The sequence below is a fragment of the Pseudoliparis swirei genome, chromosome 1, assembly GCF_029220125.1.
Source record: "Pseudoliparis swirei isolate HS2019 ecotype Mariana Trench chromosome 1, NWPU_hadal_v1, whole genome shotgun sequence".
Taxonomy (NCBI): domain Eukaryota; kingdom Metazoa; phylum Chordata; class Actinopteri; order Perciformes; family Liparidae; genus Pseudoliparis; species Pseudoliparis swirei.
The window spans coordinates 12649059-12673843 of record NC_079388.1 but is presented as its reverse complement, the minus strand read 5'-3'; the positions used below and the strand labels follow the sequence as shown (position 1 = coordinate 12673843).

Sequence of the window (24785 nt, the reverse complement as noted above, 5' to 3'; positions counted from 1 at the left end):
GCAACGCGGCCATAAAAGCTGTCTGAGTCTGGGGCATTTGTACAATTGGAGTGCAGTGCAATAAACCGTCTGAGACCCAAGGTTATTAACTGTTACCAAGGAGGCGAGAGCAACGGCAGCGAGTGGACGGATAGGAGCATCCTTCGCTTGCTGGCTGCATTGACTTCATTCGAGAGGCTTTCCCCCTCGTGCGGTTTATCCACCTCGAATCACTTTAGTGGCGGCGGCTGCACTCAGGACTATTCTCTCCTCTGCCACCGGGCGGCGCTGTTGGGACCAATGTCATGGCCGTGGACCTTTTCGTCTCCAAGCTCCCCTCGCATGCAAGCAGGTAAAAAAAGTTGTTGTCAACACAAGCTGGAGATGGAATAGTTTTCTCTGTGGCAAGAAACATTCTCGAAGTCGAGTCCTTCGACTCTTCTCTCGCATGCGACTCCTGTTAGTTTGAGATTAGATCCGTTTTGTATTTAGTCTCCACATTTCTCTGGTGCACAAGTCTTCCTAGGGGCCCTAATAAGGCAACACATCTGTGCCAAGCCTTCATGCTGCATGTGCTATTCATTTTGCTGAGCTTGAGCTTTTTATAATGGTTAAAGTATAAGCATGGCCGGCGTGTACCTGTAGAGATCTGCAACCCTATAGTCCAACCACACATGTTTTGGATTTGGGGGGAAATATACCGTATTTAAAAAAAGACAAAATATGGGTACAGTTAATATGTTAACAACACAGTAACCAACGGATCCTAGATGCATATGGTTAACATTCTGTTGCAGCTCATCTTAAAACACAGCAGTTGGCATATATACTCGTTCCTCTTCCTTCTCATCCTCTTTAAAAGAATCTCCTAACAACATTTGACGTGCTTCCAAAACCCATTATTCCTTGTACGTGCCAAGTGGATACACGCCGCTATTAGAACAGTTGATCTGATTGTGATAGGGCAGCCGCGGCGTCTCCTTTTCCTTCCTGTCACAGATACAGAGCGGCGCTCGGAGGCTATTCGGTGTCAGTCCGAGTGGCGAGTTTCTCCTCTGGACCTAAATACGTGTGGACTGAGTCTCTTTCTCCTTTGTCTCTCGTGAAAAATAAATACTTCCGCTGGATGTAATAAAACGCCGCATTATTGTTCATAACTGCACTCGGGACGAACATGATACGACTCAAACGATTATATGGTGCGGATCAAAGCCAGTGCAGGTCAGAGTGAACTTTTTTCAGGATATAATAGCCGGGCAGCTGTGAAAATGAAGATTTAATAGCAACAATTAATAACTGTAAGACAAAGATATCGATAGGCCCCCATGCCATGCACAACACCACGAAGTGTGTGTGTGAGTGTGTGTGTCTGTGTGTGTGTGTGTGTGTGTGTGTAAACCAAAACAATGTAATTCTCGGAACATAATTAATTGATGTATTTAGTTTCCTTACTGGGTCATGTTCCTTACGGAACAGGCCACTGCGGGGAAGAGAACGGTCTTTATATTTAGTGGGGCAATTATTTTATGGTTTTTCGGGAATTTACTGTTCGCGCACAATTGCTCGCCCACGGCCTTTGTCTGGAGCGCTATCGTGCTGCAGGAAATGCTCTTGTCTTAAAATATTTCTCCAAAATATTTTTTCTTTCTTTTGAAAAACACAATTATATTGGATCCGTTTATATAGTTCACCTTCAACCAACGTTCAGTCATTTAAGCAATTTTAAATGTGTGTTTTGAGCGGGAGCGATTGACAAATGTTCACCGTCGACGCGCAAAAAAAATCCAAGCCAGTGTGCATAAATGAGCTGTCAATGACAGAACGTTTGAAAACTAAATGGGCTCAATTTATGAATTTCTCCCAAATTTCCTCATTTCAGTTCAATATGCTACACACAAAACCCGGGGGGCTAGCGGCCACCTGGGCCTGGTAATGGCAAAGCTGGCCGAGATTAACTTCAGAGAGCAATAGAGTGCACATGGCCAAGGACACTATGAGATGGAGGAGAGTTTTATTGTGGCCCTTATTGCACCAAATTGGACCAACAGGATGACAAGCTTTATGTCTGCTTTGCTTTGGCACATCGAGTTTGTTCCTTGCACAACACCGTGATCAATACTGTGGCACTTTAACAAAGTCCATTTGTTTTGTACTGAGTATAGTTTAGATTTTTTAAATTAATTGTGTTGTATTGCAGCAATTATAATTATTCATCCGCCTTTTCTTAAAAACATCTTTGTTCTTATAACCTGGAAAGTATATGCAGGTTAAATCTTTTTGTTTGTAATGCGTGATGACCAGTTGGGTATATACATATTAGAACATTCCCATGGTTAAAACTCTAAAGACTTTAACCATTATAAATACAAATCCTAATTTTTAAACCACTTTAACCATTATAAATACAAATCCTAATTTTTAAATAGATATATAAAACAAACACACATGATTAGTGCGAACTGTAGCTTCTTCGTTTTTTAAATCACCAAGAAGAAAACGCCCAATAGCTCTCGACAGGACATTACATGCAGCTACATGCGGCATTATATGAATTTCATGTGTAAAACCTGCAGTACGTCGTTGAACATTAAGACCCATATTTATTCTATAAAGGCTTTTTTCCTGATATTTTAGTTACTGGTGTCAAGGGATTAGTTGGCTGTTGTTTACGCACGGGGATTTAACACAATCAAGATTTACACTATACACTGTCTGTCCAAAATCTTGAATTAAAACGGGTTAGGGTTTAAGTATGAGTATAAAAATAGTATGTATAAAGAGTACAAAGATGTCAACTTGATGTTGACCACTTCAGAGACGTTCCCTGTGCAGCAATAAACGAAAATCAAGAATCAGAAGCTTTATAGGCTACACGTCCACGGAATTGGTTTTTGTTGGTCCCAGTTAACTTTCACAGAAAAAACACATTCAGCTAAAGACAAGGACAACAAAGGTAAACCAGAGAATACGCATGTAATGTATGGATAGTACCTCGATAATATGAAAGAAATAAGTGTGTATGTGTGTGTGGTTGCGTGTGCGTGTGTGTTTGCGTGTGTGTGTCTGTGTGTGTACCGCAGACAGTTTTTGTGAAGAAAGAACAAAGGAGTTTAACAGTACTCTCAACCTCCTGGCTACATAATTCTTAGCACCTTTGCATTTAGTGCGGAAGAGCTTCTTCACGCTAATGGATGCACCAAAACGGCTTTTTGCCAAGTCATTTCGCTGGAGGCAAATTCTAGCTATACACACTTTAGACCTTTAAGTCCCATTGCTGTGTTATTGTATGCCTTTGTTGGTGTGTTCTGCAGCTCTTTATTTCCTAATTTAAGGCAATATTTGTGTAGTTTAATTTGACCTTCCACGAGTCTCACTTGTGGTTTAAGTTTTTTATAAATCAGATATTCCTGTTTGGCATCTATTGAGCTTTTTGGTGTTTTTGTATTTGAATGTGGAAGTGTCAATCAGATCTTCAAACATGACATGCTGTGAAAGGGATTTCAAATCTTGTTTAACGATTACATTAATTTCAATAAATATATATACAAATATTTTTCAACTTCATGCGGGACCTCGCCCCTTCTAGGGAGTAATGGTGGTGCATTAAGGCAAGGTGAAGGAGCACACTGATTACTCTGCTGCCTTCTTTCTCTCTCTCAGCTCCATGATGGATATGGCTCCCGCGGCTATACGTAGCCACGGAATGGGAGGGACTACCCACCTTCCAGCCTTTCCATTGGCTTTACAGTCCGCACGGCGGAGAGGGGGGTGCCTCTAATCATATCCAGCATGTTTTGCACAAGAAATGTCAGCCAGAAAGCGCTATCTTCTCCCTTCGCCAAAATACACCACAATAATGTCATGTTCAGACAGTCCGTCAGGAAATGCGTTTTTAGTGGATTCTCTGATCGGTGGCCGCACCGAGAGCGGCGGAGGTCACTATGCCGGGAGCGGGGTGTGCATGCCTCATAGCGCTGCTACAGAAGTGCCTTACGGACTACACAACTATGGATACTTCCCAGGTATGGGGAAGCGCGGCGAGCTGGGTCCCCAAAACATGGTCTCCGCCTCTGGTGCGTACATGTCCAGCATGGAAATGTGGATGGACGCGCAGAGGTCATGTCGAATGGACCAAGAACACCCGGTGGGACCCCAGGTCGCACCCTGCGCGTTCCCGCAAAGTATTAAGGAGGAGAGCACCTACTGTCTCTATGAGCAGCCGAAGTGCCCCAAAGCCTCAACCGCCGAAGATTTTACATATTCGAGGTTAACAGCAGCCGGCCTGGGCTCGAGTTCTTGTACAGTTACCGATGGCGGCGGCGGGGGCTCAGTGCCTGTGCCGGGCTACTTCCGCTTGTCTCAGACGCACGCACATTCTCATAAACTTTACAACACCACCAGCCCCCAGCCGAACCCTTCCCATTCTCATTTTGGCCTACACCCCATTGCTCCCGCTCGCTTCCACACGCCACCAACTGCTCCAGCCACCACGACGCAGGAAGGGAGGAACAGCGAGGAGCCCGTGTCTTCGGGACACGCCGACCTGCAGCCTCACGCTGCACCGGGGACCGAGGAGGCACGCGAGTCCTCGGATGCAGAAGTCTCTTCAGCTGAGGAGACGGAAGCGCACCACAAAGAGAGACCAGTAAAGACAAATAAAGGTAGGACCAGTTCATCGGTGCGGTCTTTACTATTGGTGTGTGTGCATGCAGTGATAGAGCGAGGCGTTTTAAGGCACCTGTGAAGTTCTATTTTAGACTTGCGATGACAAGTCAAGGCACGTTGTAAACGCTTCATTTACATAGTATTGTCGGTCCTTGGTCTTTAAGTTGTTGTAATATGAGTACGTTATAATGTTCAGTATACGTGCATGTGAAGAAGGATCAAGCGTATAAGGAGAAAAACCGTAAATAATTCAAGATCAAAGCTAGATTTGATCAAATCAACAAAACAAACAAATTCAGTAAACCTGAATTAACGAATTATTTTCAAATATAAAATACAATATAATACACGTTAACCTATACCCTTAGCGAGTATTTGTAGGAGCGATGCGTAATTTGTCCTGCCAAATACGTGTATTGATTGGATTTTTGTATTTTTCTGTGCAAGAATGACTTTTTATTCTTTCACGCCTTATGACAAAAATAACATTTGTTTCACTGCACTGTTGGTGTAAAATGTGCATGTGACTTTTTTAAACTAGTATTGAGGTCTGAGTCAAGTCTGAGTCTAACAAAGCAGCCATAACACTCACAGACACCCACACACACACACACCCACCCACCCACCCACACCCACACACACACACACACACACACACACACACACACACACACACACACACACACACACACACACACACCCACACAAACAAACACACACACACTCCTGTGATGTGTGTATAAGACGACCATGAACACAATCACATATATCTCTCTCACACACACACACACACACACACACATACACAAACAACCACACACACACACACACTCAAACACACACACACACACACACACACACACGTACACACTCGTACAAGCATACACACACACACGCACACGCCCCCCCCCCTCACACACACACACACACACACACACACACACACACATCAACACACACACGCACACACAAGCATGTTCCAAGGCGTAAAAGCATGTATCTGCCATTGTCTATAGGAAACACAAAAAGTGAAAAGACGGCCAACTGGCTGACAGCCAAAAGCGGCCGGAAGAAACGATGTCCATACACCAAGCATCAGACACTGGAGCTGGAGAAGGAGTTCCTCTTCAACATGTACCTGACCCGAGAGCGCCGCCTAGAGATCAGTAAAAGCGTCTACCTGTCGGACCGACAAGTTAAAATCTGGTTCCAGAACCGCAGGATGAAACTGAAGAAAATGACGCGGGAAAACAGGATCCGGGAGCTCACCTCCAACTACGGATTTTCCTGATTAATAAGGTGATCACATTGAAATAGAAGACCACATGGTGAAACCAATGTCCGCCACCCTTCCTCGCCACTCTGTCCACATCATGACTCATTTCACATGTGGTTTATTTCCAGACACGCTTAAAGTCGATGTACCGTCCTCGGTGAGCTACTGAAAAGGGAAAATAGTGAATGTTACGAGTTCTATTTGATTGTTTTCCGATGCTGTGTTTTTCTATTGTCGACCTGTCTCTTTCACTTCTGTTGTATGGTGGAATAGTGTCATCAGTGGAGTTAAATTAACGCAATTCCCCCAATACAGTGTGCCCTGGAAGGTGGCTTGAAATTACCACTTATCTCCCCACACATAACATATCTTTAAATTTACTCCCCCCAATAAAATAATTTATTTTTCTTTAATTGGAATTGCATGATATAACGTTTTCTCATTTTTAAAATTACATTTTAAACCACTGGGATATAACGCCCATGTATCACCAAGGGAAGAATAATTCCCTTTTGACCATTAGATGTAGTCTACCATAATATAGGCCTTTTTCTATAAGTGTGAGCTAAATGTTTGAGCTGAATCTTTAATCACATTGAGGACGTTTACATGAGAACGGTGTGCAAAGTGAAGTAGGGATGTTTTTATTGTATATTTCTGTGTACATATGACATTGTGTTTTTTGTGTAATGCTTAATAAATTATCAGCTGGCATTGAGGAGTAGCTGCTTGTATATTTGTACCATGGGATTGTATTTATTCTGTCAAAGTGTATATTCTGCAGAATCACAACAAAATGATTGGTTGAAATCCAAAATAATATGAGCTCCATTGCTGGAGACTCAACTGTTTTATTTCGTGAACAGGCTCACACATGTTCTTGAGGCTAATGTATATGGCCATCGGAAATAATTAAGATATTAGGCTATAAGCCGTCTAGCTGCATGCCCAGCCGGCTATTGTAGAGTTTTATGACTGCTGCTATATGAGGTTTCTCCCTCTCCTCTAGAGCAGCTTCAGTCGTGGGAGAGTCTTCCAGACGGAGAGGAGGAGGCCTGCCTCTTAGCTAGAAATACGAACTGTACTATACACTGTGGATATAAAACATTTCCTTCTGATTTAGTTTTGGAATATAGGATTTGTATTCCGAGGATCGGGTAAGTCCATTTATCATTGTAAATGTGTCTATGTTTTTTGCGCCAATTGTTGCACCGGCTACGTGTGTACAACGCAGATGTTTACTTTCTCAATGCAGACGACTATTGGACACTTGATGACGAGCCTGATGACCACGGCGCATTACGAGTTGGCTGATTGTGTTTCACTTGAGGCCCGGATCGACTGTCGAGTGGTTTAGGTAGTTTCATGTTGTTGGGGTCCATTTCTAACTCTGCAACATGAAACTGTCTTAATTGCCCCAGTCCCACACATCCAAACCAAAAGGGAAGCAAATCGGGGACACACAGATGATGGGATTTGATGAAAAATGTGGAGATGTATTTTTTTGTAAGCATGTTCTCAACCTCATGGCTTGTTAACCGAGAAATGTTGGCCGGCTATTGTGTCGGCTATATTCTCAACCTGTGTGCTGTCATGTATTCTTTGGACATCTCTGTATTTCGTCGTTTAAATAATCCCACGCGGGAATGTGTGTTGAATCTAAACGTGATCAAAGCAACGTTGCAGTATGCGTCGTGGATTTGGGATTAAGGGTTAAGACGTGAGTGTTTTCCTTGAGTAGTAGTGACGCAGACACGCCAGACAAGGCCTCGGTTACGACCACTGCAGTGGAGGGGAAGGGGAAGGTGAATTGGGCAACAGCGACCTCCGTGGGCAATGAGACCGGATGCTTCCGCTGCGCAATGGTGTCTTAGACAAAAGAAAGGCAAGGGCTTTATGGCGATATTTAGATCCGCCAGACAGGCTGTTATCTCCAGAGGCAAAAGAAGTGAATAGCCCCTGCGGTAAGCTGGGGGAAAAAACACCCTGATTTAGGTTTACAGCCTGAGAGCCATTGGCAAAGTGGCGTCTTTTCCTCCTCTAAAGGTGTTTGTCTATTCTAACTTTTAGTGCACAAATAGGCGGGCAGCCGCTCCTTTCCCCCCTCGGCTTGTTTGATCTCTGCTGGCCAAATAAAGTACAACTACCATTGAGGTGATAGCTTGCAACGAGAATGCACATTGTGGACAGCTTGCCTTTGCGTCTCTTCTAAATGCAATAGTATAACCGAGTGGAGAGTATCCGTGCGTGTGGTACCGCCTGTGGCCTTGTGGGTGTTGGCCAAGCCCTTGGTTTATTTGCTGGTGATAATTAAAACCCGCAGCGTAATGTGTAACTCAAGGTTGCTGTTTGTGCACGTGATCTGCAAATGTAGAGTTAGGTTTATGATATTGCAGACGCTTATGCATTTCGTAGAATACATTCACATTTAGATTGCGTTATTATTGCATCTCTTAAATATACATACCATTGAAAAAATAAATAAATTGTGATGGAATATTTTTTTCTCACTGCATGGGCCAGTTGACATATTGATTTTCAACAAATACAAAGTGAATATGCATTTATTTAATTATTTGAATGTGAATGCTTCTTGCGGGAGATGTAGTTACTATTAATTAATGACATTTCATATATATGTTAGCATTTTAGAATCTCAATCTCTGGTCCCCATGTTTTAAGTGTGCTGGTGTCTCCTGGTGTTCGCCCCTGCTCGCACCATTTCATTTTACAAGGAGAAAACCACAAGCACCACATTACGCATATTTTTAGTTCTATTTAAGTGTAACGTTACACCGAGGCACTGGCTGCGAGCAGCATTACAGTTAATTTGTCGCTGGCGGGGATGATGGCGACGTATAGGCCGATACGAGTGATACCGGCGGTGTGAATATAACGCATTAAACGATGGGTTAACTATTAGAATATGATACATTGATTTGGAAAATATATCATATCAGGGTATCACGAGTCAATTCGGTGGGTCAATATTACATTTTCTCTAGATTTATTCGGTTTTAGCTTGTCATTTTAATTCATGGTATACTATATTTTATGTTCCATGTTGTAACAATTTTGAAACAGTACTAATGTTTCATGTTTAATAATATGGAGTCATAAGCTGTCAAGTAAATGTTATTTCATTTGTTATTTTAGGCCTGTGGTTTTACACAGTAATTATAGATTAACCCATAATATGCTGGTTTGGAACTGCAACGAACACAAATAAAGACTTCATTTACTTTTGGTTAATTTGATTACCTTTGAAAAAAATAAAATCATCCCCATTTTAAAGAAATAATCATGCTTATTGATTTATTTTTCCGACTATGATAAATGTGCAAAGTCCTGCATTATGTTCTAAAACTTTAAATAAACTGTCATGTAGATTATTAAGATATTGGAGCTGTTTCCCCAACAGAGCCGTGAGGCTCATCTAAAAGCTAAATCACGAAATACGGCTATTTTATCAGACCAGATACGTAGTCTGCTCATATGTTTTAAGCAGCATAGGCCCACAAACAAACTATCTTTTATAGATGTGAAGAAACTGAAAATAACAGATGTAGCCCTCTGTTGTTAGATATGACCCGCATATGTTTTAGTGCTTTAGTCTGTACAATTGTTTAATTTGTGAAGCTAAAAAAAGTATAAATAAACGGAGGTTAGAAGATGCCAAAAGAGAACATTACAACAATGTGATTTGTCTCGTGGTCATATGAAATGCATGGCTTTGTTTCAGATTCGATCTGCTACGTTTCTTTAATACAGTGGTGGTTACAATGTGTTTCGGTGAGCAGCAATGGTGCTTACGTGTCCTATAAAGAACCTCGTAAAATAGGGCCTCCAAAAACCCACTGCATCGTTTTGGATAATTAAAGGGCATTTCAACGGCAGCAGTTGGCTAAGATGTAAAATACTAATTTCATTCAGATATTGGAATGTTTTGTCTCACAGATAACACATCTAAATAATATCCTGATAATTCTTACCTTTAATACTAGAGATTGTTATAGGAAAACGGGTGAGTATTTAATGACCAAAGGGATTGATTTATCCTTTATTGTTCAGCCTTTATGGTCACGTGTGTCTGCTACCCAATGGCATTGCAGCCTGTCTCCCTGTTCCTAGCCCACTGTAGTTCTCCGTGGGGCCAAGTTGCTACTTGATTTCTCCACATTGTTATTTTGTGAGGCTGGGTTTACTGCGTGTGTAATGTGTGTGTGGTGTGTGTGCGCGTTTTACTTTTTGCATGAATCTGTTGTATGACTGCGTACATGTGAACCTATATATTTTTTGCCATGTCGACATCTGGAACATTGAGTTACTACGTCGATTCCCTTATTCTGCCCGAGAGCGAGGAGCTCTCTTTGCCGAGATACCCCCCCGGTCCTGGGCTGCAGCACTCCAGGCATCCCACCTCCATTAGCGACCACAGCGAGCTCGGAACCTGCACCTTCCCGTCCAAACCTCCGGTGTTCGGACCGTCGTGGAGTCACGTCCCGGCTCAGTTCCCAGGCGCCGTTTCTTCTGTGTATCACCATTATGGGCATCCTCAAGGCCCGGTGGGTGCAGATACAGACGGCCGTTATCAGTCATGGCTGCTGGAGCCGATGTCCGGTTCCCTGCCCATGGCCGGATTACCGACGACACATCACTACGGAATCAAACCGGAGGGTTTAGGGACGCGAGTTGACGGCGCGCTGCCCGGCTCCCATACAGCGCTGCTGCTCTCTGATTACGCCAACGGGACGGTAGCGACGGCATCCCCGGTAGAAAAGGACGCACAGTCCGGCCAAGGAGGGGACACGAGCGGGGAAGGTGAAGAGAAACCGGGCCTTGATCCAAGTAAGTCGCTGCAGACCCCTCAATGTGTATAGTCTATTTGCACCGCATACAGCGGTGAGGACTGGGGTGCGTGATGGGGTGCGCGTCTGAACAGATGCCATTCTGAACGTGCCATTTCCTTATGGGGACTGTTAATGGCCCAGCTCCCATTGCTATATTAGATAACATTGTGCAGCTTAAAGTGAACGTGAGCTACGAGAACGAGGGTAGGTTTTATTGGGACATATAGCTGTGGTTACACGTGTGGCCATTTTCTTCTGATCAGAGGGATACTTTTTTTGGGCAGGGTCTGAGCCAAATTATGAGTGATGTTTGTTTTTTGCATTTGGTCACTCGGCACCGGCCCCTCACACCAATGTCGCACCCACTCTTTCCAGATAACCCAGTGGCCAACTGGCTCCACGCGAGTGCCACGAGAAAAAAACGCTGTCCGTACACCAAGCACCAGATCCTGGAGCTGGAGAAAGAGTTCCTCTTTAGCACCTACCTGACCAGGGACCGTAGGTACGAGGTGGCGAGGCAGTTAAACCTCACCGAGAGACAAGTTAAAATCTGGTTCCAGAATCGCAGGATGAAGATGAAGAAGTTTAATAAAGAGGGCGCCCCGAAAGAGAGCGACTGAACCATAAAGATATTTAGCGAGCTTTGTGTGTGGAAGCTCTTAACCCTGCTGGACCTTGTTTTTAAACTCATTGTCTTATTGTTCTGTATAACAGAAGCTTTTAGGATTGTTCGTCTTGTAAACAAAAGCATGTTGGGTTTCAGTTTGATGCGACTACCTTTATATTGCACAATTTTTACGGTGCACACTCGTTTTGTATTTGTTCTTTTCTCATGTTGATTTTATTAATACCTCGTTTCAGTGTATTAGTTGGCCTGGTCCCTGTGCTTGTTTGTGAATGGATGTTTCAGTGTGCTCTTGTTTGTAGTTATATTTGTTGTCTATCTCAGAGTCACCTGAGCGCATAGTTTGTAAAAATGTATTAATTTGGCTGTTGTTTCTCTTTTACTGCTATATAGAATATGACTGATGACCATGAGTTTGAATCTAACATTGGACCCGTACAAAACAGACTGATGGCATTTTGAAGTATAGGTTCATACACCTCATAAACCTCTTGAAAATGCTAAAACACTAAATTAAAAGATGTAACATGTAAGCTATATCACACCAGACGGTTGACTACCTATGTCTTTCAACTACCTACAATAATACTATTTTTTTTCAATTGCGGATTAGTAGATTTGCATAGATGCTGAACTATGAATTTCAGGGAGTAACGTTATCAAAGTACATACTGTTTGTTAGAGAAAGGGAAAAAATAAAACACTGTATAGGCTACTTATTGAATACCTCACGGTCTGCTGACCGTCTGAATTTTGGTTGACAAATGTAATTTGTACTTTATTTATTAAATAAAACAAATTATAGGCCTGCCTGTGAATGCATGCACATTCTTATTACATTTTGGCCTCGCATGGAGATGATTTTTGTATTCTTTTAAACTCACAATTCTCGCTCCACAAAATAAGTATTTGCTGCTGCTTTGTGCAATACAAGAAAATATGAAGGTTCCTCAACTAGATCTCAAGATACACACACACACACACACACACACACACACACACACACACACACACACACACACACACACGCACTACGAAAATACATAAAGAACATTTACAAAATATTTGGAAAATGCAACAATTGCAAATACATAATGTATGCAAATTAACAACACTGTACACGTTTTTAGAAATAACCCTTAAGGATTTTAATTTGTAGAGAACACACCACACACACACACACACGCGCGCACGCACACACACACACACCAATAGCTGCATATCTGTGTGTGTTTTGGATTGGGGACAGAGCTGCGTCTTGGCAGAGGATGTTGTTAGCTATATGCAGCCATAAAAGACAATTACCGCTATAACCTTTTATGGGGTGCAAAGCGCTGCGAGTCGAGAGGACACAACACAAAAAGACACCGAGGTCTTCAACAGCTGCAGCCCAAAATAATGCAGCTGATGTGTTGCTAGCTCAGATATGACGAGGCCGCTCATCCTAAAGCTCCGTCATTATAGGAAATATTATGAAATATAACAGCACAAGGATTATTTTTTTCTAACGCGATGTGACCTCAAATATTCCCAAAGGTTTTTGAAAAAAACTTTAGTTTTAAAAATATGAACTCTGCATTTGTAAGGCTGCTTCAAGTCTGCATGTTGTGGAAAATATGTGGCATAATGGCACTGAAAATACAAGAATCAGCTAATCCAACGCGAGCTAGCTGCATGAGCTACTACGTCACGGCCCTGTCAGATAGACCAGCTTATTTTGTTCTTATTAAGGACTTCACATATACGTATTATGGTAGTTAGAAGGTAAATCGGACTTTACTCCAGTTGGAGGGATGTTGTGACGCGTTAGGGACGCAGATGGACACAAACTTCAAAGACTCGGCCAGAGACAGTGCAATAAAACGCCTGGTCTGCTATACTGTCTGGCATTCCACTTTTAATGGCTTTATGGCCGTCCAGACACAATTAGGCCGTTTCCAGAATGGCACCCATTTGTTTTTTCTTCTCTTTCTGTGGGACTGCGCACTGGACAAAAGGCCGAGCGGAAATGATCAGCTTTATTGGACTTTCCCCGACGGGGACGCGCAGGACTCACGGTCATTTGGAGCAATCCTTTGTTTCTACCTGGGAACATTCCGCCCTCTGCGCCTTCGCTGGGCCCATCCTAAAGAAGAAGGAGCAATAAAGCCATCAGATAGCTTCAAACGCAGTGGTTGGTCTTTAGATGGTGTTTTTTTATCGATTTTCTGGAAAAAAAGAACAACAGAAAAATACATTCTGAACGTCATTTATTTTTCTTGCAGTATATACCAGATTGCAGCAGAAAGAGAAAAGACTTGCGCACTGCTGTCTCCCCATCCTGCAGTTCTCCCATGTCACCAGAGGGTGGCGACACTGTTCCGCAACACCTGCCTTCCCTTTTTAACACTCCTCAATGAACCTGCACTGGGGAACACACTCTAGTAACATTTTTTAAGAGTCCAGCAAAAATAAATTCACACCTTTTTCACTGAAGCTGCTTCTCCAGCCTGCGGCTCAGAAGGGAGGAATAAAAACCTCCACCACACTGTGACTGCTGGATTAGCCCACTGCGCTCGGCCGCACAGAGCCGCTCTCTCTTTGATGTTTTTTTTCTTTTTAGGATGTTTTTATAGGCTTTAGCTTTATAGACGCCACCTATTTGTACATTTGTAAATTTAACTGATGGTAAGATTATTAGGAGTAACATTAAATATGAAGAATTTCCTCATTTAATGTATTTTTTTATGTTTGAATTTCCTAATTAAAATATATGTTATGTGTATATTAGATATTTCCACTGAGGGATTTTCGATTTAAGCTGCAACACCCACAACATAATCAGCTGCCATGATCAAACATTTTGAAACGAGTTTAGTGTATATTATTATCAATAGTAGTTGAAGTTGTATTATTATGTTAGTTACGATTCTTGGGATTATTATTATTTCTGTCATTATTTGTGTTTTTATTGCAGTGACCGTGTGTTCTTTTATATTTGATTGTTTATTGTAGGCATGCTTTACTTAGTTAATTATTGGTTTTATGGACCATTTAAGTAACAATGTAATAGCAGAAAATACTATTTGAAGGGTGGATTACGTATTATTATAACTACTTATACAATAACCATTATTGTGAGATATTCTCACCTCAGTGCACACAAGCAAAGCCATATTTTTCAACCTACTAGAAAGTAAACAGTGTCAACACATTGTGAATTGTTTGCAATTGATACTGATCGGTAACATTTAATTAAAATATAGTAGCATTTTTTATCAGAGTAAGTACTTTTTATATATCAAACGCTTAAGTATTGTTTGTAAACCAATTTACAAACTAACACAATCCCATTCTGTCTGAAGTTATTTTACAGTTATGAATATTGTATATTAGTCTAGCCTATGAATGTGTGCAGCTTCTTTTAATAATAAGTAGGTTCACTGTACATGAAGATATATGAAATAAAAACATATAATTATAGCTTCTTCTTTTTTTTGACTTTTGACTTTTGACTTTTGACTTTACATAGATGGTTACTTATAATGTTAGTCGATATATTATTTTAAAAAACATGACCTTAAGTAAACTACATTCTCTCTAGATCACTGGGATTGTGAACATTTCTCTCGTGTGTGTTTATATGTGTGTATGTAATCGTGTGTGAAGCGTTAATCCCACTCTGCAGTCCTGCACCATAATGATATCCATGTCTGCCTGCTGATTGGGTGAGAGCGGTCAGGCCCGAGTCACGTGGGCGAGTTCTTTGGTCCAGAGTGAAAATGGGGTTTGGTGTAAATCTAGGGTGTATTGCTATCATATATCACGCTACCTCGTAAAAACGACACTGAGGATTCTGGGCCAACAAATCAGAGAGAAAAAATATGAGTTCTTATTATGTGGATGGTCTTCTTAGCAAATATACGGCGGGTAGTTCTCTCTTCCCTAACGTAGAGCGGGCGTCTTGCAGTATTGGACCCAGTGGAGAGGACTATGCCTCGGCTCGGACTGCTGCGGCCATTGCGTTTTCGCCATCTCTGTCTGGAGTTTACAGCGTCAATAATGCCGTGTACCACAGCCGCCCCGTGTTTACCTCGGGGTATGGCCCGGGGCCGGACACACATGCGCTGCACTGCAGTCTGTTTGACCAGAGCCGACTGTTCACCGACAGCTGCTGCCCTCCGGAGCCGGGACCCCTTACCTTGCCGCCGGACAAACATTACCGGATGTACCCCTGGATGAGAGCATCAGGTATGATACTGTCTCTTCTGTGCTATTTCAAAGCCCTCAGGTCAATGCTTTTACAAAACATTGGAATACTTACATAGGCTGTTAGTGGTTCAATTAATTTCGAGAAGCCATTGGTGTTGCAGAAAGAATCGTAAAACTTTTATTGCGCAACTAATGAGTTCTGCAGCCATAAATTCATTTGGCCAGCGCTTCTGTGTGTTCAGTACGCATGCAGAGACCTTGCCGCTGGGGTTTTTCTCTGCACTCCTATTACTCTTTTAGCCTCTTCTCCCCTTTGTGGTTGTAAAAGAGACCTGTCTGTTGGGTAAATCAGTTCTCTTGCACTCTGCAGCTCCTTTCTAATTGGGTCTGCACTGCAGAGGCTCTGGTATTTTCTAAAACTTGATCTCTTACACATTGCTGAATCAATGTGCGCCAGTATTGTCGGCTACATAAAGAAGTCAAGTGGATTTAGAATGCAAGCCATTTGAAACATTGGCATTTGGTCACATTTTGAGAGAGACGGTGTTGGTTGGGGCTGTAATCTAATTAATTGTGGCTCCTTTGGTGCGCAGAGCATCACTGGCTTTTAATTGGAAATGCATGCAGAGTACCAAAAGAGGCATGGGCCAAACATCCCAGCAGGACTGCTATAAATAGATCCACAGAACCTTAGGAAAAAAAGAGTATTTCCAATTTTCTGATATGACTGTGAGGAGTATGTTCTGTAAGGGAGCGTGTGTCGTGATGTATTAAAAAAAACGTGAGACAGAATTTATTGCGCAATCACCAATAGATTAAAGGCTCTCAACATGATTTAATCATTTTTATTGTCAGTACATCACACACCACAACACCATAAAACTAATGATTTATGCTCTAACACTTTTCATAAATGCAGAACAAAATGCGCTCGTGGCTCATCTTATCTTCCCTGCAGATCCAAATCGAAAGCGGGGGCGGCAGACCTACTCCCGGCACCAGACCCTGGAGCTGGAGAAGGAGTTCCACTTCAACCGGTACCTGACCCGCAGGAGGAGGATCGAGATCGCCCATGTCCTCTTCCTCTCCGAGAGACAGATCAAAATTTGGTTTCAGAACCGCAGGATGAAGTGGAAAAAAGACCACAAGGAGGAATCGACGTCGACCCTCGGGGCAAAGGAGGCTGATATCCAGGTGGTGTCAGAGGCCAGAGAGGACGAAGCGGGAGACGCGCGCAGCTCCGAGCTGGAGTCAGACACAGCTGCAAAGTAACGAAAGACACGGACAGAGCATTTAATGAAACACACTGCTTAGTAGGGATTAGGGATTTATCTCAGCTGTTTCTATACCATTCATGCACTAAGAGGCTGATGAATTGAATTACAACTGAAGAGCATTATGTAATAAGCGTTTAATAATATACTGTAGGTCTGAATTTCATATTTAAAGCCAAAACTTATTCAAAGGCTCTGCAAGACGGCCTAACTATCCAAACTATATATTTTTATATATGCAATGCGTCGTGTCATTTAACGTGATCGTACTACTGAGTCAACATTCCTGAACGAAAAACTACCTAATATTCACACGCTAATATTAAAACGCTGACATGGGGAATTCAACTTATGTTGAAATTGACTGTACATTAATCTATTCTACCTATTCGAGTGATTCTTCTCCACGGACGGTTGTATTTTCTCAAATTAACAAATAGGCCAGTCTGCTTAAATGTGCCTTAGGCTAATTAAAAAGAAATTTTTGTTAAATGCCTCCAAATGTGATGCTTCGTTTGATTTCAGTTCGTGGACATTTTTTGTATATATGCGTGCACGTAGAATGTGTATATGCCTGTTTTTGCTATATTTACCCCTTTATACATCCCAGGATTATCAGATATTATGTTTAGTTTCGGATGATGCAACCTACCTCGCCAACGTGCTTATGTTGCTACAAACAGGAACACCCTTGTGGGTAAATGTTCGGAAGTCTCAGCCGCGTAATGTAAAATGCTCTTTGCCTTTTCTATTTACGAGGGGAAAATATGGAGGCTCACAATTTCACACTTGTTTGTTTATGCCAACAATAAACGCATGCATATTTATTTAAACGGCATTAAATTTTACTATAACGTTACTAGTTTTTCTCGGTGTAAAATGAATAGGCTATTTTAATCTAATATGGGAAATACTGTGACATATTTAGGTTAATTGGCCACGGTTTTAATGTGAAGTATAAAGAACATAACCTCTGGGAATGTCTTAAAGCTGTAAATGAAAATATAATTGAATAAAATAGCGTTTACTTGTCTATTTGTTTGAATGTAATATTTGCAAATTGAATAGTGTGTAACCACATAATTATCTGTTATCACGCGGCGGCTGACTTAATAACAAGTCGCTGCCAAAAGTGCTGTGGACTGTGGCCAAATTAGGTTGCTTGTAAGGAAACGTGTTGCTGTTAAGAGTGTTAGGTAAACACTTACGTTGGGGAATGTGAACTATGAGGATGCGAGATGGGGCAGGCTGCAGATGAAGGGAAATTACTGTTGAACTATGCATTCCCTCTGTCCTCGGTAAGATGGCGCCTGACGGTGACCTGCCCCCTTCCTTCTCTGTCTCTGCCCATCCCCTTTCTCCCCATCTCTCCCTCCAGCGCTGGGTCATAAATCCGTTGTTGTTTATGACAATTTACAACATAGCAATACAACTTAACGACCCGGCTCCCCTTCCTATTGGCCGCAGCTTGTCACGTGGCACGGAGCCGTGAACATGAACTTTTTATATCAAATTTCCAATAGCGGAATAGAGCAGCCTCTCATCTAACGGTCTCGGGGCTTCCACGCGGCTGTTCTCATCGGAGACCTTCCATATTTTTACACCTTTTGTGGAGTTTTCTCTCGGTCAGACAGGCTCGACGCGGAGGGCCTTTTCCTCGGAACATGACCGGATCGGTTGGGTTCCGTGCTGCCAGGATACTGACACGTTTAGGCAGGATGAGTGGAAGGAGCCCCGGTGCGTCACTGACCCCCGGGAGCCCCAGTTTCCGTCATGGGACTCAACTGTATACTTTCATCTGCCGATGCCCGTCTGCACCTGCACGCGTCCTCTCCTCCCCCGTGTACAAGCAGACACCTTCACAAGGTAAGAAGACACCTGCAACGTGTCTCTCTGTTTGCTCTTCGACCAACTTGCAATGACAAACAACTCAAGCTAATATTAATAATCAGTGCTTCTTTTAAATATTGACCATCGCTTGTTTTATGTTAACATATCCAGTGGTTTAAATCCAGTTGAACTGGTTGAATGTTAAATTGTATTTCACTATAAACGGCAGGTGTAACACTACAACCGAAAGAGATTTTAAAAGAGCTCTAATATTCCTGTTTGGTCATGCATGCTCTCTCTCACATTGTTTGTTTGTTGTTGGATTTGAATGGGAATGGGCTTTCTGCTGCACTATTTATTGGTTGGATGCTGGCCAAATGATGTGCTCTTTACCGCCCTCCGGTGGGGAAACTGGGGGTACTGGGGTTGCAGTTCGGCCTGTTTTTCCTTGCAGTGTCTCGTGCTGCAGGTTGCACAGGCAGGTCGACCTCTATTTCTACCTGCGTGTCCATGCACAATGCTTTACATATGTTATTATTACGTGTGCGAGCATTCCCTGACTCACATGAGCTGAAACGATCTATAGGACATTAACGGGAACAGAACCGCATGCATTATTGTACTGTTTGAATTACATTTATTTAACACATGTCCCTGTCAATCAATTGTCAGTCGATCAAGCAATCACGTTATATGAACACAATATATTACATATTTGTGCTTGCAAAAATACATTCACTTTTGCAGGATTGATATATCACAATATGAATTAATATATCTGATGTCGTTATAACTGCATTATATATAATGTCCATTGTATCTGCGTATGAAGATATTTGTTTAGTTCCGATTTATTTTTGCTAAATATTCATATTGTTGAATCGCATTAAGTCCATTTGTGTTGACTGTTGGGAAATGTGTTTTTTTTCTGAAGGATTCTTTATCGTACTCCTTCAAATATGGTTAATATCTTGAATGCGCATTGTTAGTTTTAGTCGTGCTCCAAATGCGCGTAAAGATGTTAAACAAATAATCGTAACAGGATATAGTATTGTATTTGCATACTCTTAGAATCACGAGTGCTGGTGTGTGAGGGTGCCTGCAGAGTGCACTGCCCTCCTGCTTCCTGCAGCAATGGTCCGTCCCCTCGCTGCAGACCGACATTGTTTGACACCAGGGCGAACTCACTCTTTTCATCTCCTTTCTTCGTGTCCTTATTTAGTGGCTGGGTGTGTCCCTGGCTTGGCTCAGAGAAATTATTTTCGTGGGAACTTTGTTGCTATTGGCCAGCCATAAATCAGCTGTTGGAGCATGTTGAGCCAACACACTCTCTATAGTTCCTCTCGTATAGTGTGGGTCCACTGGATGTGGGAGCCCGGTATTTACGTCGTGCCTTCTGGGGTTCTGTCAACGCAGAGGGCGCACATACCTGGAACAGAATTACGAATCTATATCTCACTGTTTTTGTCAGTAACACATGAATGGGCTTGTGCTGTGTGAAGGGGCTGCTCGGGGTAAATAGCATTAGGGGGGAAGCAAAGGACAAGTCACAGCCTCGGAGAGACGAGGGTACCATAAAAATTCCTCAAGGAGAAAACCAAATGGAGAGCGCGGGACGAGGCGCCATGCCTCTATTTAGGCTTCGTGTCTGTGTCCAGCTCTGTGCGGGCCGATGTGTTTGTATCCCTGCTCACATTTAACAGACAATATAGGTCGAAGTGAAGGCCAGTTTACAGCAAGAGCTTCAGTGATATAGTTGCAGCAATATCTCTCCATGGAGAGAGCTTCAGATTGTATTCATTTATACGCGTGTAACCTTTTACCGAAAACTGAAAAGGTGAATCTATTTTTAAAAATAATTTTGATAATCAATCGTCTTTATTTTATAATTTACTGATTAGACAATTGCTTAAAAAAGATATTTCAATAATACATATAAATAGTCGAACGTCTATATTTTAATTTGTTCGTATAGTGTAAGTGAATGAACTGATATTATATAACTGCTATTCCTAATGCTAAATATAAATAGTATACAGTACAAATACCAAATACCAAATATCATCTGCATATTTTGTCTGTTTTACATTTTATATTTTCAATACGTTGGCTTCATTCTATACATTCATCGTTTCGAATAATCCCCCTTTAAATTCATTTCCAAATGCCATTTCTTTTGTTTCTTTACATTGCAGACTGACTTTATATTATTACGCTATAGCTCCTTTTAGAAAATAAGTTTGATGTTGTTCTCGATGTCGTGTTGATTACAAACGTGCACATACTAAAAATATAATTTGATAAGATGTTGACTGTTTACGAGTCTATGAGTGACGACTCGGCTCTAAAAGACGGCGTAATAAAGTCGGGTTACATGTAACATGCTCATAATACCACCGAAAGGCGTATTGTTCGGAATCTTTAACAAAGCTCAAATAAACAGTAACGTGGTTTCACATGTGTTCATATATATCCTTTTCAAAGTTGTGTATTCTTTAATGTGGCATAAAACACACAAAGGACAGTCCTTCAATGGCAGTCTCTGTGTTAATATTCAACCATGTGATATTTGCTTTTATCTTTCCCCAGAACATTTATTCATTAGTCTTTTCCCACATTAGCGGCTGTTCGTTTGTTTTATGATAATATGAAAAAGCGTGAAGAAAAAAAACGCAGCCCTGTTTTGAATGGGCTTTTATTCTATTAACTGCACACACTATTTGCACTCATCGCCCATCATAACATGCATAACACATTCTGATCGAATTATTATTATTATTTCTGTACACTATCGTCGCAGAGATTGCACTCTCAGCATGTCACTTGTTGTATTGTTTAGGAGCCCGTTGGTTTTTGCCGCAATGGTCGTTAACCTCTGAATGACCCCATGTGGAGCCCACGCCTCACAAACCGCCGCAGACAGGCAGTGACGCAGTTGAACCACAGGATGGCGCACCACGACAATCCAAAACACCCACGCTGTGGCTCAGAGTTTGCACCCGCCACAAGCGCTTGGAGGCGCGCCCCCTTTATATCCCACCCAGTATTTCCTACGTGCACGAGTCTACCTCTGGAGGTCACCAAGCAGGATTTACGACTGGTCAACAAAAGCACGTGATACTCCGCCGTACCCCATATTTGGGTGCCTACGTAAGAGAGAATCAAGTCCATGTCCCACTCATTTCCATAATTCATCATAAATTGTGCAAGGGTGCTATAGGACGCGCTAAACCATAAGAGCCACAAATCAAGCACACAGGTTTTTGCTATTTTTCTTCTAAAACAATAAAAACAACAACAAATACCGACAACGAGCAAGCGGTGGAATTGTTAACAAATGAGCTCCTATTTTGTTAACTCATTCTGCGGTCGCTATCCCAATGGCGCGGACTTCCAGTTACATAATTATGGAGACCATGATACGACAAACGAGCAATACAGAGACTCAACCGCCGTGCATTCCAGCCGGTATGGCTATGGCTACAACGGGATGGACCTAACCGTCGGACGGACCGGTACCGGACACTTTGTGGGCAACGAGCGGACTCAGGGCTACTCCCCGAGTCACTCGGCGGAGATAACACCCTCGGTGGATCCGGTCAGGTACGCTCAGTCCTCCAACAGCACCGGCACGTCGTCTCTTTCGCCACCACCTGAGCCACTACCGTGCTCCTCGGTCGCCACCTCGTCCCCAGTCACCGAGACTCAATCTCAACACCGAGCTGTGAAAAACTCTCTCACGACCCCGTGCTCGAACTCCAACGGAGGCACGCTGCTGCTCAGCCGGGACTGTGTGTCCAAAGCTTTGCCCCTCGAGGAAGAGAAGCCTACGGGAAGCGCACCGACAACTCCTCAAAATGTCACCGACTCCACACAGCCGCAGATATATCCATGGATGAGGAAACTGCATATAAATCATGGTAAACTATTTGCATTTTTAATAATCTTGTATTGACTTTAAATACTCGGTGCTGTGTTCTTATTTGGTAAAGGTGTGATCACGTTTCGATCTTATTTAGACGTTTTGTGTAGAAGCAAAAGAGGCACACATTTGACAATTTGGACACATAATGTATATTTACTTTCCAAAGGGACATAAAGCGCCATCAGCGCTTCTCACATGTTTGGTGTATTTATGGTTTTCAATGATATCAATATAGACCATTTACGGATACTTTTATAAAAGCAAATATATGATTACAGTTAGTTTAAATATATTATAGCGTTGTTATATGCTATTTTTAATGTTAAATATAACTCATATTACTTCCTCGTTACTGTGTATTCCTTTTATCAAGGTGCAGTTGAAAAGGTGTGTATCTTAGATCGCTACTGCTGTATTGAATCATTTTGGGATATATTAAGCATAAACGTGTATAGTCAACTTGTAAGCCATTCCTTCAGACACCAAAAAAGTCGTATTTTAAATATAACATTAAAAAACAACGAGAAATGTGTTTAAAATAAGTTTATGTACTATTATCTTTTAACATCTTATCGTCTCATATGCCTCCTCACTAAAGATTTGTCAGGACCGGAGGGGAAGAGAGCCAGGACCGCCTACACCCGCTACCAGACCCTGGAGCTGGAGAAGGAGTTCCACTTCAACCGGTACCTGACCCGCAGGCGGAGGATCGAGATCGCCCATGTCCTCTGCCTCTCGGAGAGACAGATCAAAATCTGGTTTCAGAACCGCAGGATGAAGTGGAAGAAGGACAACAAGCTGAAGAGCATGAACATGGCGGCTGCAGGCGGGGGAGGCTACAGGCCTTGATATTCCCTCCTCTACCCCTGATAGCGAGCACTATGAAAATAAAACAAAGATTGTCATATCAACTTACTCCTCCTATTTCATAAAGCGCAGAGACTTGTGAACGGGCTTTGTGCGGAACAGGGGACACCCCACTTAAGTCCACTGTATATGTTCAACAACCGCCCCATTATATTCCTGAATATTATTTACTTTTTATTTCCACCATGGTAATGCTTATGTGATTTAAAAAAATGCATTATGTACAGTTATGTCTAGATTTAGGAGAAAAAGAAACGAAATAAATGTTTGTTTAAATTATTTCTTGTTCAGACGAAAAAAAATTAAATAAAAAATCGTCAAATCTTGAAATGCTACTACCTATACCGCAAATAAATCCAGTAAAAGTTGTGTGATGCACTCGGAACAATACCAGCCCAATAAATAGAGGGTTGAAGTTGAGCTGCCTTTGTGTTTTGCCTTCGTTTTCTATGTATGTATACTGTATATGTATTTATTTGTTTGATGTATTGTAACAACTTGTCAGATAACTTGCTTCCAAAAGTAGAGCCAGCAGAGTGTGTACGCCTTGTGTGGTTATTGTTGTGAACACATGAATGGAAAGAGGTGCCGATTCAGTCTTGTATGTATAGCCGCGTCTTGCATCTTTGTTTTCTGTCTTTTATCCGGCTGCTGTTTGACTTGATCACCTGAACGCAACATCTCAGTCAAAACGTGTTCTGTCTTTTGTTTTCAGCTACTTCCATGTGCAGGGTCTCCCCAGTAAACCCCATCGCCTATTTGTATAACTCCATCGTGACGATAGCTTTTTGTAAATGTTTTTCAAAGACTGGAAGTCAAGAATATACTATAATAGTAATAATTATGATGATGATGATGATGATTATGATGATGATGACGATGATGATGATGATAATGGCCATTATAATAAACTTTCTACTGGAACGGCAACATTACAATGAGTGAACGTTTTTGTAAAACTGAATGGTCAGAACTTTTAGTTCGGTCTAAAATATCTAAGTCACTTGTATGAGCTGTCCCAAACTGTTAAAGTTTCTTCAAGTAGAATCCTTGAATTCAACAGGTCCTTGAATGAAAGCTGCATGTTGTACTCACCTTTGTGGAGCTCAGGGGTCCTTGGCCACTAACAGGGTGCAGTGGCCGGGCGTCCCCTTGCGCACAGACTCCTGGGCTATTCCCGAAGAAACAGCTCGAGTTTTACAGCTTTAAACTTTATTACGGCCGATTCTAGCTCTCTGACATTTGGGTGCCTAATGAATGGGGGGTTTTGTCTATGAATTAGATCGTAAAAATCATCCGGAGC

The 24785-nt window shown here is 42.1% G+C and overlaps 5 protein-coding genes across 6 annotated transcripts in view; all 5 read left to right on the top strand.

The window, feature by feature from the left end:
- Positions 1-153: 153 nt before the first annotated feature.
- LOC130195456 (homeobox protein Hox-A10) lies at positions 154-6634 on the top strand. The gene is made up of 3 exons (XM_056416993.1): positions 154-331; positions 3640-4640; positions 5661-6634. Exons 2-3 carry the CDS (start codon positions 3785-3787, stop codon positions 5933-5935), a joined length of 1131 nt encoding a protein of 376 aa, XP_056272968.1. The 5' UTR covers positions 154-331; positions 3640-3784; the 3' UTR covers positions 5936-6634.
- Positions 6635-6709: 75 nt separating this feature from the next.
- On the top strand, positions 6710-14857 carry hoxa9a (homeobox A9a). Of its 2 annotated transcripts, none has more exons than XM_056417011.1 (2): positions 6710-10768; positions 13660-14857. In XM_056417011.1, exons 1-2 carry the CDS (start codon positions 10222-10224, stop codon positions 13779-13781), a joined length of 669 nt encoding a protein of 222 aa, XP_056272986.1. In that variant the 5' UTR covers positions 6710-10221; the 3' UTR covers positions 13782-14857. The 2 variants fall into 2 exon arrangements, with proteins under 2 accessions (XP_056272986.1, XP_056272979.1); XM_056417004.1 differs by lacking the exon at positions 13660-14857 and adding an exon at positions 11146-12205 and having other exon boundaries at positions 6823-10768.
- A 330-nt stretch (positions 14858-15187) lies between these two features.
- On the top strand, positions 15188-17893 carry LOC130192770 (homeobox protein Hox-A7-like). The gene is made up of 2 exons (XM_056412912.1): positions 15188-15625; positions 16545-17893. The coding sequence occupies exons 1-2, from the start codon at positions 15259-15261 to the stop codon at positions 16856-16858; spliced, it is 681 nt and encodes a 226-aa protein (XP_056268887.1). The 5' UTR covers positions 15188-15258; the 3' UTR covers positions 16859-17893.
- Positions 17894-18659: 766 nt separating this feature from the next.
- LOC130193914 (homeobox protein Hox-A2a) overlaps positions 18660-24785 on the top strand; it is a 35630-nt gene continuing 29504 nt past the window's right edge. The window contains exon 1 of the mRNA XM_056414851.1: positions 18660-18726. The gene's annotated coding sequence lies outside the window, so the exon portion shown is untranslated. The remainder of the gene's footprint in view (positions 18727-24785) is intronic.
- hoxa5a (homeobox A5a) lies at positions 21938-24412 on the top strand. The gene is made up of 2 exons (XM_056414955.1): positions 21938-22610; positions 23214-24412. The coding sequence occupies exons 1-2, from the start codon at positions 22028-22030 to the stop codon at positions 23462-23464; spliced, it is 834 nt and encodes a 277-aa protein (XP_056270930.1). The 5' UTR covers positions 21938-22027; the 3' UTR covers positions 23465-24412.

What these genes read in the sequence shown, in the direction of transcription:
- LOC130195456 (XM_056416993.1), top strand. Translation starts at nt 3,785, where the DNA reads ATGTCAGCCAGAAAGCGCTATCTTCTCCCTTCGCCAAAATACACCACA. An exon ending in ACCAGTAAAGACAAATAAAG is followed by an intron (nt 4,641 to 5,660) that starts GTAGGACCAGTT and finishes CATTGTCTATAG; the next exon opens with GAAACACAAAAAGTGAAAAG.
- hoxa9a (XM_056417004.1), top strand. Translation starts at nt 10,222, where the DNA reads ATGTCGACATCTGGAACATTGAGTTACTACGTCGATTCCCTTATTCTG. An exon ending in GAAACCGGGCCTTGATCCAA is followed by an intron (nt 10,769 to 11,145) that starts GTAAGTCGCTGC and finishes CACTCTTTCCAG; the next exon opens with ATAACCCAGTGGCCAACTGG.
- LOC130192770 (XM_056412912.1), top strand. Translation starts at nt 15,259, where the DNA reads ATGAGTTCTTATTATGTGGATGGTCTTCTTAGCAAATATACGGCGGGT. An exon ending in CCCCTGGATGAGAGCATCAG is followed by an intron (nt 15,626 to 16,544) that starts GTATGATACTGT and finishes TCTTCCCTGCAG; the next exon opens with ATCCAAATCGAAAGCGGGGG.
- hoxa5a (XM_056414955.1), top strand. Translation starts at nt 22,028, where the DNA reads ATGAGCTCCTATTTTGTTAACTCATTCTGCGGTCGCTATCCCAATGGC. An exon ending in GAAACTGCATATAAATCATG is followed by an intron (nt 22,611 to 23,213) that starts GTAAACTATTTG and finishes TCCTCACTAAAG; the next exon opens with ATTTGTCAGGACCGGAGGGG.